Source organism: Phaethon lepturus, unplaced genomic scaffold (assembly GCF_000687285.1).
Source record: "Phaethon lepturus isolate BGI_N335 unplaced genomic scaffold, ASM68728v1 scaffold6731, whole genome shotgun sequence".
Taxonomy (NCBI): domain Eukaryota; kingdom Metazoa; phylum Chordata; class Aves; order Phaethontiformes; family Phaethontidae; genus Phaethon; species Phaethon lepturus.
In genome coordinates this window covers 12,255-25,055 of record NW_010515428.1, presented here as the reverse complement: position 1 = coordinate 25,055, position 12,801 = coordinate 12,255, and the positions used below count along the sequence as shown (strand labels likewise).

At 40.3% G+C, this 12,801-nt stretch overlaps 1 protein-coding gene across 1 annotated transcript; it reads right to left on the bottom strand.

Moving 5' to 3' along the window:
- Positions 1-5,306: 5,306 nt before the first annotated feature.
- SAMD12 (sterile alpha motif domain containing 12) lies at positions 5,307-6,707 on the bottom strand (the record flags this gene model as incomplete). The annotated part of the gene is made up of 3 exons (XM_010295768.1): positions 5,307-5,407; positions 6,041-6,071; positions 6,529-6,707. Coding segments are annotated over 3 exons (311 nt in total), but the record flags the coding sequence as incomplete, so codon positions are not given.
- Between the last annotated feature and the right edge of the window lie 6,094 nt (positions 6,708-12,801).

Sequence of the window (12,801 nt, the reverse complement as noted above, 5' to 3'; positions counted from 1 at the left end):
AAGGCTCCGGGGAGACCTTATTGCAGCCTCTTCGGTACTTAAAGGGGGCCTATAAGAAAAATGGGTACAAACTTTTTAGCAGCGCCTGTAGCAACGGGACAAGAGGTGATGGTTTTAAACTAAAAGAGGGCAGCTTTCAACTAGATTTAAGGAAGAAACTTTTGACAATGAGGGTGGTGAAACCCTGGCCCAGGTTGGTCAGAGAGGTGGTAGATGCCCCATCCCTGGCAACACTCAAGGTCAGTTTGGATGGGGCTCTGAGCAACCTGATTGAGTTGAAGATGTCCCTGCTCATTAGAGGTACATTCCAACCCAAACTATTTTGTGATTCTATGATAAAGCATGCTTGTACAGATGAATTTCATAAAGGAACCCTTTAAGTAGTTTGGAAGGTCAGTCGATAGTGGTCTGTGTGTAAACTTCATCTGCTCCACTTATAAGTAGTTTGGAAGGTCAGTCGATAGTGGTCTTTGTGTGTAAACTTCATCTGCTCTACTTACACCCATCTGAAGAGCCAAGCATTAGTCTGAGCTAATTATTTTGACTTCCTATGAGGAGAAAGAAGAGAAGCAATAGGAAAATAATCCAACCGTTTGATGGGGGGTGAACGAGAAGGAAAATAATGGTCCTCTGCAGATGGCCTTCTTTTCCCCTCACTGTCCTGGGCAGAACAGAACAAACTAACTCAGGCAAGATCTCCCACTTACACACACTGCTGTCAGGACAGATGATATTTCAGAATCCCCAGGCATGCAGTCAGGGTGGACAGGATCAACAGGGGAAGCCAGATCTTTTATGGTGAATGTAGAAACCTTGCTGCAAAAACGCGGACCTTCACATTACACTATTTATAAAAGAAATGGATGATATAACAATGGGGAAAAACATGCTGCAGCAAGAATACACTTGGATTCTGAATCAGGCATTTGTCCTCTTATGATAAACTGAATTACAGGACCCCAACAGAGAGAAATGTTTCTTGTTTTCCTAGCTCATGACAATGTAAATTCTGAACCAAGCAACTATATTCTGCGCTACAGGTAGGGTTACTCAAGTACTTCATTCACACCAGTAAATCCCCAGAGTGATAAAAAAAACATCAGTCTCAGCTGCTTAAATCGTACAGGGTCACCCAGCACTCCTGTTTCACTGCTCAGCATAAAAGGTTTGTTCACAGTACAGTTCTGAAAATTCAGCTTCGGCCAGAGGTCACAATCATGAATGATAGGCTGAGAAATACATATACATCAAACATTTCAGCCCCCAATTCAGTCACCTGAAAGCAAGACAGCATGAATACTTATAACTATACAACACATGCAAGAAAAAGTCTATTGAAAATTAAGAGAGAAGTGAGCACACTAATTATTGTGTATTACTAAAAATCACAGAATGAGACTTTAGAAATGCACACTGCCCTGAAGTGTAATTATTTCAGCTAACATTAACATTCATCAAATATTTTTAAATCCACTGCAGACATACTGTACACTCAGATTCTGTAGCTATTTTTGCTAGTCATAAAAGAGACCCAATGCAATAAGTGGTGTTTTAGCACTACTGCAGTTAAAGAGTAGGGAGAGAAAGAAAAGAATTAAAAAATAAAATAAAAAAAAAAAATCACACACCATCCCTATCGGCTCTCGTTTTGGTGACCAGATGTGGGCATTGGTAATCTGTTAACTACTTCACCACAAAAATCAACTAAGCAAACTTTCTGTCAGTAAAGTAACATTCCACCATCTAAGGTCAGCACCTCCACTGGGACACATGTAGAGGTCTGCAATTCAAACACCCTCCCACTCTGCCGCACAAGTTTAAAGCAAAACATGGAGGAGTGGAACAGCCCAGCCGGGGTTACGCTGAACCTTGACTTCACAGGCGAAACGTTTGTTAACTTCAGCCCATCCAGTCTGGTTCTTGTTCACATATCCTGTGGCCACCAGAAGCTTCACAAGGCGGGGATAGTTGGATGACAAAGCAAAACATTAGAACCTCATTGCCCCAGTTCAGTGGCCATTGGTGTTTTTCGACCAATTGCAAAAAAAGAAGAAAAAAAAAAAGAGGAGGGGAGAGAGGACAGATAAAATGGACTTAGCAAACCAAGAAGCTATGCTGATGAATGTGTACATTCCATCATATTCATCACCAGGACCACTGCTTGGCAAATACTGTCTTTCCCATCCAACCCATTTTATCAGCTTGACCAAAAAGGATAAATGCTATGAAGCAGAAGCCACTGATTAAAAAACCTGGAGAATTCTTCTAGATTACTTTTTCTATTCTCTCATTAGAGACCAGTACCAGGACATTTTCTTTTTTCTTTTATTTAAAAGAACTGACAAAACACTTTCATATTTCTAGGACAAATTTTATAACACCTTTATTACTCAGAAGCCTCACTCCTTTGTGCTTGGACATTTCATCACACTCCTGACACACACAGCGAGTGCTCCCCAAGCAAGCAGAACTCCCCAGGAAGCCAGAGGAGCTGCTTCCACCCTCATCAGTCCTGAGCTGGGTCCAGTAAGCAGAGATAAATTCTCATCCTCTTGTTACCGAGTTCAGTCAGCCCTTCAGTGTTGTTTGATATAATTGTGAAAAAAAAGTGGATTTTTTAAGAAAGCAAAAGCAACCAAAAGCATTAATGAGCTACACTACAATAAAAAGTATAGTCTGTTTGTGTCTATATAGCACTTGCCAAGAGAAGGCAAAATAAAAACCCATCTCACTTCATTTATCAGTTTCTTTTCGTAGTTTTCATGAACTTTTTAAAGGACTGTTAATTTGTCTCTGAGTCAGATAAAACACCTGCCATTGCTAACATAAGATAAAAAGTCTAACTGTAGTGGTTACCATTAAAAAGTCTTTATTATTTACTACTGCTGCTACCACATAATGAGACAAAGTGTGTCACCAGATACGCACACCTTACTTAGGAATCATAACTCCCTGAATAAATAATCTTCTTCTAGTAAGTGACAGACCAGATTTGGGTCTCACGCTCACAATGAACAGGGCTTTATGGGTGCAACATGTTGGAAGCCTTGATAAAAGTTAATACATCTGTAAGAGATAATTTTCTGAATCTTGTTAGGAAACTCACCTTCTGTTAAAGCCTATACTCAGAGAAGTACAGGACTTCAAAAGTATAGCAAAACTTGAAATTTTTCTTAATGGAACCCTACATGTCCTGACTCATTGAGTTTATCTAGAGATAACCATGATATTAAAACCAAACAGACCAGACATAAGAGCCAGAAGGAGCATTTTAATGAAAAAAGATAAGAAATCCAGAAAACACCTACAACAGAGGTTAGATGTAGGTGATGTTAGTTAAAGAAATAACATATATTTTAAAAATGTCTATTAAAAACCATCCTTGCTTTTGCCAGTGAAGCCTTCTGCTCTGTAAAAGTGTCTGCTCAACTGCTTGAACATTTTTATATACCATAAATACTGAAAAATCCATTACTGATCAAGAAAGTGTGTATATTTGTATACATAAATACATACTTTAAAATAAATATATAAACCAAAAACCCTAAGTATTTTTACAATTTATATAATTTCCTTAATTTGTATTATATCCTGTATGTTATCAGAGTCTCACTGGATTATGCTCATCAGTTTAAACATGAATAATCTTGGCCTTTTCTGGACTTGCTCACATTTGTAAAAAGGTGGTTCCTTAGGGAACCAGCTGAGGGAGACTAATATCATTGTTCCATTTTTCATTAAAATCCTACCTCCGTCAGCCTATAAAAATTAGATTCCATACTCATCAGGAACTTCTAAATGAGTGATCCTTCACTCACGCTACACTTTCTACTATCAACACCCCAAATATAGAATGAAACATTTGTACTCCCCTATTTATGTTACAGTAGTTGCATAAAAAGGAACTTTAAATCCATCTGTAGCCCACGAGTTACTACTGTTTTGCAAGTCCACAGCTGAGGACAGAAAAAGAAGGACAGAACACACTTCGTTAGAAAAGAGATTTTGTTTGTTTCTTTGGACAGCAGAACCTTAAAGCAGTCAGGGGTTTAAAGTGCTGGAATTGGTCCCAATGAAGACAAATTAGAAAGCTGAAAGCAGAGAAGGTCTATAAGGTGTCTTAAATTGGACAGTCTATAAGGTATCTTAAATTGCATTCAATACATTGCATTGCTTTGTGCAATGTAAGTCTTACTACTGTGGATATGAAGTATGTGTTAATATTATTTTAATACATAGAATTGCAAAGAAACCTTTTTAAAAACAGCTGAGCAATGAGGAAATATAAAACAAATGGATCTGCCCACAATCTTTTATTTACAATACTTTCTTCTATTCCTGCTCAACTTTCCACTGTACAGATATGATTGCATGGATAAAGTTTCATAATGACAGCTTAATTCAACTCCTGAAGCCACAAAAGTTACTAACCCAACTCTATATTCACATTTTAAGAGGATAAAGCAACACAATTTTTAAACTCAAGGCAGAGCAAGCCCTAAAAGACGGGACACCTCAGGCTATAGCATGTGAATCCAAATGAAAAACATCACTAAGTTAATACCACATATAAAAAGCAAAGTTACTAACATGGCAGCAGTGCATTCAGAAAAACAGTCCACTTCATTACCTTGATACTATTATGCCAGGCTTACTCCATCAAGCAAAATGGTTTTTTTGGTAGTTGGTTTGTTTTTAAATCTGAAGCATGCCCAACTTTCTAAATAAAGCTACTGCAATCAGATGTAGGAAACCAATAGTTGATTTCACTACTTTGAGAGCACTGCACTTCCCCACTTCCCCTCTTCCCCAGCTATCTCCAGCAGGGACAGCCTTGGAAATGGTTTTCTATTCATCAATCCAACAAGTACAGCTCTCACAGTGGAAACAGGCTCCATTACATTAAATCACAGATATATTTCATCTTTATTTTCCACTAGGATAAGCCTTTTGCAAGCAAAGACAAGCTGGATCTGACTGTGTTCCATGTTAACCACACATGAGCCCCTTCTCAATTGGAAGCCCCATTGCGTCATTTAGCTTCTTCACAACCAAGCTTGTAAAATCTCCTCTGAGCTTAACATACCTCCTCAGCTTTCAATACAGGGCAGATTTTCATCTGGTGATGTTGAAACACAGGCAGGGTTAGTGTGCCTTTGTCTGCAAAAAGCTGGGTAAATGCATTATTATAGAACCATAGAATAGTTTCGGTTGGAAGCTTTGTCTCAAAGCCCATCCAAAATTTGGTGGTCTTGATACCAAATGGATGATTTAAAGCACTAAGCACAAACCTGTTCTCAAAGGGTTCAAGAGAAGTCAGCAACATTCTTGATAATTGGCCACAAAACAGACTGCCAGTAGCAGTGATTTTGATCAATGCCGTCCTGTACTGGATCTAGTTCAATGACTTAAGACAGAATGAAATGAGTTTAAATTGTACTCATTTAAAACTAGATATTTTAGATAAAAATCAGAATGGAGAATTCACACCGAGCCTTTATTGTCAAGGATACTGCTCAAAGCGTTTAATGCTATTGTGTTCTAAAAGTGAAATACATCACGACTGTATGTGTATTATTTGTTAGATTTATGGTACTGATGACAGTATGAAATACTCTTATTCGTTCAGTCATTGAATTAATTGTTATTGCCTTTTTTGAACCTTTAAAAAAAAGATACTCATTTTATTTGCTCTATTAACTCCTAAAGTGTCAGACTCAGTAAAAACTCAATTTTCCACTCTGCAGAAATCACTCTCAAAACCCTAGTTTTAGGCCTTTAAAGGTCAAAAAGACTGATAAGGCTTTTAAAGAATCTCTCCCAATTTTATCGTAAACATTCTCTTATTTTTCATTCTAGTTAAAAACATATCTGACAAATTATTGTCCTACACCCAAAGCATTTGGAGCGCACACATTCACCTGCACTTGGTAGTCATGTTTGCTGCACACAAACAAGAAACAGCAGCTTATGAATGAGAACAGACACTTCATTTGTCCTTAGGAATTCACCTCTGAAGTACGTTTATTCACTGACATACCAGACACGGAAGAATTGACCTGGTATTTTACCTAAAATTAGTTAACAGTTTATTAAACTCAGTCACCCATATAAAAATCTGTATATTCATATACCTATAGAACCTTTCTCTTCCTTTACCTGCCCCAGGAAAAATAAACAAGCAAACAAAAAAAACCTCAAAGAAAACATATCTATTCCCATTCTGGTTGTTACCCAAGTCATTTGGGAAAAAAAAAGTCTCCACAGTGCCTGAAAAAAACAGATATTGCATTATTTTAGTTATCTTCATCTAGAGAAAAATAAAATAATGCAATGTCCAGGACATGTGTCAGCTAAAACTCTACAGCTATACCTTGCTTCTGTAATACCCACTTCCTCAGACTGTTACTTTAGCATCTTTGTATGTCTTTAACAGGATGATAAATGCTTTTTAAGCAGTAGCCAGGACTTCAAGAAGCCTGGATTCTCTAAGACTCACCAAAATAATAAGAACCCAATCCTACCTACCTTAGATATTTCTGGCTCCGCTTGTTGTCTCTTGGGTGTCTCTTTTGACTCAGGCCCTTTTGGAGTACTAGTGTTCTTAACAGAGGGCGACTCAACTCCTTCACCTTCAAGTTGCAGATTAATACCTTCTGTGGGGACAGGGTGATCAATACCATTTGGATTCAGATTGCAATGGATAGCTGGGAAAAAAATATGAGACAGAGAAAACACTGCTTAGGGAATAAGAATCTGATGTTACAAACATTTATCATAAAGTACTAAGAAGTGCCATGTGGTAACCAGAGCTATGTCAGATCATGGCAAAAGAACTGTCTGTGGCTTGACATGGGCTCAGGGTGAGATATTTGTGAAAGAAAATCAGAAGCAATGCAGCATTGTAAAAGGCTATTTTAGTGCAGGCTACTGCACTGAACTGTATTCTGCTGGATTCACTACAGCATCCAAGACCCTCAACTTACAGATTTTACTAGGATAGGACAATATATCCCCTGTATTCATCATTCAGCCATACCTTTTTTCTTTCCTAGGCAAGCAAGTTGAAGTTTTTGTATTACATTTTCAATTACTACAACACTCTAAGTCCTAAACAATGTGGAATAAGTAAGCTGTGCACAGCAAGTCGGTCTCTGCACAGAGTAATGACTTACCCAGCTGATTACCTCTCCTTCAGCACTTTGTACCACTGCAAATTACCACCTACACCATCCTAACAAGCAAGAGGGATGTACTCTCCAGGAGCATATAATGAGGTGTGGACTAATGACAGCAGAATAAGGAAAGCAGCCGGAGGAAAAAAATGAAACAAATGCAAACCATGCCACAGAAACGCATATTTAGAACTATGGTAGCAGTTTAATCGTTCTCTGTCCAAAATGTCACAGTTCCACCACTCACATAGCGAGTAGCCTTAACAACCTTCTTGGCACATGTAGCGATTTTAAAATGATCCTGAGGCAACTTCCCCTCCACACAACCATCCGATTTTTGCCTTCATGTTCCTGGGTAACTGCGCTACTTTTAGTGCGACTCATAATTAATGGTCCCAACTTCCCCTGTATGCAAAAGAACATTGCTCAGATACCGTGGTGCAATGTTTGACAGACCTGAACAGAAACCCAAAACACAATGTAAAGCCAAAATAAAAGCTGCCCTTGCTTGGCTTAGAAGCAAAGGGTGGGGAGCAGGGGAAGGAATCAGAACTGCCAACTTCTACAAGCTACCGATCAGCCCTTGAAAGCCTCTCACAGGAAATGGGCTCAAGCTGCCAGAGAAGGCAAAGGGTCCTTCAACTACAGCACCTTTTGAAAATCCATTCACCTTAAATCCCAGTCTTAACTGAAAACTTCGAGCCTAAATTACAGCAACTCCTTGGTGCAGAATTAAAGCAGAGGCCAAAAAGTTGGCCTTTTCTCCTCAGGATTTTTAAAAACATCCAGATATTTGTAAAAGATAAGTGCTCTGTCCAAGTGCTACAGTACCCCTATCTGCAAGCGAGGGATGGAAACATCTGCTACTTTCAAGTTAAAGGAACATTATGAAGAATAGTTAGTTAACAACACTGAGTGATGGAAAGCAGTAAAGAACTGCAACATGTTTTATTACAAATTGCAGGCATTTTGTATAGAAGAATAGAAAAATATGTCACTGGCCCACAGAAAACTGGTAAATGAAACTGAAAATGGGAAGGGAACTAAATTCCAGTCTCACTGTGACTAGCTGTAGAGGATTAGTCCTGGACTTCTTTTACAAGTATGTAAAGGAGAGCCCTCTCCAGAGAGTCAATTCTTAGCAGACAGCATGAGAGTAAGAGGAATCACTAGACTACATCATGTCCAGAGCTGAGCCCTACAGAGACCCCCTTCTGGAGAAGGAAACAGAAGAGATGAAGGATGCAGAGCTTCTGGAGGTGAAACAGTGTTTCTATTGGCCACCCCAGGGACCACCCCAGAAGAAGGATTTCCAGATAAAAATCCCTTCTTTCTCAAAAGGCATCCTCCATCTGCTTAGGCCTTGCATAGAGAGTTGTGGCTTTGCTTTAAAAGCACTGAAAACCCTCTGAGAAGTTTTTTGGGAACTCCTGAGTTTCCCCTTCAGGGACCAATTTCTCAAAAACAAGAGTATTTTTTATTTTAATAGGGAAAAAAGCACATAAGGAAAAGGGGTCTGCAGCAGTCTGTGTAGCTTGTTGTTCTCATCTGTCATCTTTCTGCCTCATTTTAGTAGGGCAAGCATCTGCAATTTCTTTCCGATACCCAGAGAGCTTGCTTCAGAGCCTCGTTTCCCAAACCAACACTAAGAACCAACCACTTCCCTAAGTCTACCTGCCGCTCTGCTCGCAAATCTCTTTCTTCCCTGTTTCAACCAATTCTGTAGCTTGGCTGACGACAACGCAAAACCATTCTAGCATTGCCTCTCACTGGCAAGGAGGGAAAAATAGATGACTGTCTTCAAGTCACTCCTTTCCTCCTACTGGTTTTCCCAACCACACCACTGAGTCAATCCAAAGCATAAATACTTAAACATTAACAGTGTTAGTAGAGGCATTTCCTAACTTTTGAGTCCTTTATTTCTAGGTACACTCTATACCTACCCCTTCCTGAATTTTGCTTTTGTCATGGCTACAAGACTATGATGGAACTGAACTTGAACACAGCTGCTGCTCAGTTTTTCTCTTGCAGGACCTCTCTGTGTCAGAGAAAATGCAAAATCCTTTTTACTTCTGCAGTGAAGCCAACAGGCTTCACCTGCTCTGGCTACATGGCCACTATGGAGAGGTATCCAGAAGCTGCCAAGCTGTTATGATGAAGGGAGTCTTTAGGGCTTTTAAGCTCCCATGGGAGGTTTCAAAGAGATATTATTTTGTGGTTTATATTTACATCAGTGTGTCTTAAGACACCAAAAAATTATTTCCTAGATCATATCCACCTATCATTATCTCTCCTCTACATCATATTTACCTACCTGAAGGAAACAAGTAATTACTAGTAACTACTTTGCTTATCCACCAGACCACAGAAAAGATGGATGTGATCCACCAAGACTTTTTCCAGCCCAGTGAGGATGGAAACTGTTCTGTTAGTAGCCAAACTAATTCCGTCCTTGACAAAAAGAGGCAGATATCCTAATGAACCTGTAAAAGTATTCCCAGCGCACCCTGCTCCAGCAAGGGCTAGAAATTAGCAGTGAAAGACACTTGGTATGGAGTGTGGTCCATAAAAATCCCTCCAACTGTCTTCTGCAAGGGTCCTGCCTAGCTGAACAGGATGACTCCTACCTACATCTCTGAAACGCTAACACACATCTGCAGCACCCAGAAACAGGCAGGTTTTGGCTGTCGGCCCCCTCCCAGTGCTCACTAGAGAGAAATCGAAAAACAGTGGGACTTAACACTGCTTGGAAGAACACTGCCAACAGCAAGCTTCCTGTGGATTGCAACTCCTCCCTTCCCACTGCCCCCAGACAACACGGATTAGGGAGGAGGGTGGCAGGGGATGGATAAGGAAAGCCTTCTCAGTTACAGCATTGATTTACCATGCATTACAGGGAGCAAGTGATCCAGATTTCAGATAACACGGTAGCATAAGCATCACCTGGATGGCTCAAAGAAATAAATCACATGGCAAGATGCTGCTTGACTCTTAGCCCATCATTCTCCATCACGAGTAATGAATGTTAGTGCTGTTTAAGCAATGCTTTATACTGGGCTCCTTCAGGATACAAAAGAGAAAGATTAGAGAGGCTGGTAGCAATTACATACATGCCCATTACCTCGTTATTGAATAGAGGTGACTGGTTAAAAGAAACAGTCTGCCTCAGGAAAGACTTTTCCAAAGTTGCTGATGGGGGGGGGAACTTTTTTTATTTCATTATATTTAGTTCTTCTGTCTTCTTCTCCCCCATCACAGCCCTAGCTTACCATACACCTGGACTGAATCTGTTCCTTACAGAGGCACATCTAGAACAAGAGCCTCAGCACAGGGAGAAAGTAGACTGAAGGGCAGGAGGAAAAAAAAAAAACAAAACAAAAACAAAACAGAGGTGAGGATAAGTGTCTCAGTCACTTGGCAAGGCTAATCTCCCTTTGTCATAAGCCATCTTCAGGTAGCCAGCTCTATTGTTTTCCCCAACTGCTGCCTCCAACTCTCAGCTACAGGGAGGGTAAGAAGGAAAGAGTATTTGCCTGCAGGGGTCTGTTCTTTCCTGTTACCACACAGAAATCTGTATTTCCATCTCTGTGGCAGGCAGAGGTGGAGCTCTTGCCTCCTTTTAAATGTCAATACAAACCATAACTGCACCCTTTCAAGATTTGTTAAAAGGGGGGAAGAGGTCAAGGTTTGGTCAATAATACTCTTTTCTTAAATCAGCACCTTCAATAATTTTCGCTAGATAGGACCAGCACTAAACTTGGGATCAACTATGCAAAACTAAAGGGTCTGGGTGCTGACAGCACCCAGGGCTAATGTCCTGTAGAACCGAGTCTAAGCAGCTCTTACTGAAGAATCACAAATTACCAATTTTATCACAACTCAACTGTTCTGACCCTCTTAGTTGACTCTTCTTAAATATCTTTCAGGACTTACTGGCATTTGTCTGGAAAAGATTCTACCTACAGGCAAAGTAGTTTTTTGCTAAAATACTTGTCCAGGCTCTTCCTTCCTATTACCCTGGTATTAGCTAACACTAGCTCACCCCACCCTCTGCATTCAGACCATTTTCCCACACCGCTGCTTTGACAATATCCCTGCTGTCTCAGCACCTCTTCACTCTACCAAATTAAATCCACCTCATCATTCCCAGACTTTAAAAGTCCATCAAGACACCAAACCCTACCTCCAAATCAGCTGACAGTATCAGCCTAACACCACTAGACATCAGCAGAATCATTAGATTTTGAAACAGAACCTCTTCCAATATTCTTTCATACAAGCTCATTATTCATATATCATCTCTATGTCTTGGTAATACAATTCTTCACCCAGCTTCAGAGCACTTAAATTCTCCTTTCCCTGCTGAAAATCCCACCTAAGACTTGATTAATACCATGTCTCTCTTCATGCTTCCCAACAACTGTCACTTAAATTGGACTGAGAGTTTTCTGTGGTGGGAACTTGTTTTCTTTCGGAGAGGGAGGGTGGATGTTCTGTACAGCTCCAACTGCACAGCAACAAGCACATGACGAATGGTGCTGGCAGACACAGCAACATAGATCCACAGATTACATTTACAAAACAAACTATTATTTAAAACAAAGGTACTTAAGTGCTCTTGTACTCCCAGCTGAATCCACAGGAAAATATCTAATTTTCCAGAACCTGAAAGAAAAGACTGCTGAGATTTGCCAACTTACGAGAGTCAAAAGCTCTGTGAGAAAATAGTAAGTGGAGCACCCAAAATGGAAAAATGACCACGTCTGCCCTAAAAAACTAGGGAAGGAATGAAGTTAATGCAATACACAGTGTATTTTTTCCACATGCTAGAACACAAACCCAAGCCCTTTCCATGCAGAGGGAACAAGAGAATTTGTTGCCCTGCAGAAGCTGACACGTGTGAGCCGAGCTCCGTGCCCACGCAGATCCCTTGCGGCATGCGTACGCAGTTCAAAAGGAGAGCTTGCAGGGCAACATGACTGTTCTGCTCCCCTTGCTGCCTCCCTCCCATGCATGCCTGCCTCCCGGATGGCAAGACACAGCTTGTCTGAGCACGCTTGATGGTACACAAAAGTCACCAAGAGCCATAGTCAGTTACTGACATCTGGGGACAAGCCCGGCATTTTACTAGAGGGTACTCTGTGAATCCTGTCTTGAGAAAAAGCCTGAAGGCACTCTTCAAAACACAGCCTTGATATATCCAAAGTTTTGCATAGGCAGATGGAAAGTCTTTGTCTCTCCATTTGTAGGCTCAAGGCTTAGCAGGTCAAACCCATGATCAATCACTACCTCTGTGCTCTCTACTGCCTACCGTGTCAAATGTTTCATAACTACTCGTTTCAGTGGGAATACTGCTGGCTGTTTAAAATTTTAAGCAGATCAATTAAGGCTACATTAAAGCATATTTGGCAAGTACTTGAGTTACATGCAATAACAATTGCTCTATTCTAAAAAGTGATAGAGTAAAAATAGCATCTTCTTACTCATCTGTCCTGTTCTGTGTGCATCACAGTCATATGCTAGCTTTTTGCTATTTGGAGACAAAAAGCAGGCATGGGAGATACCCATCAACCTCTAACAATCCTTAGAAAACTTTGTGTCAAATACTGGCAAATATGCAAGCTCC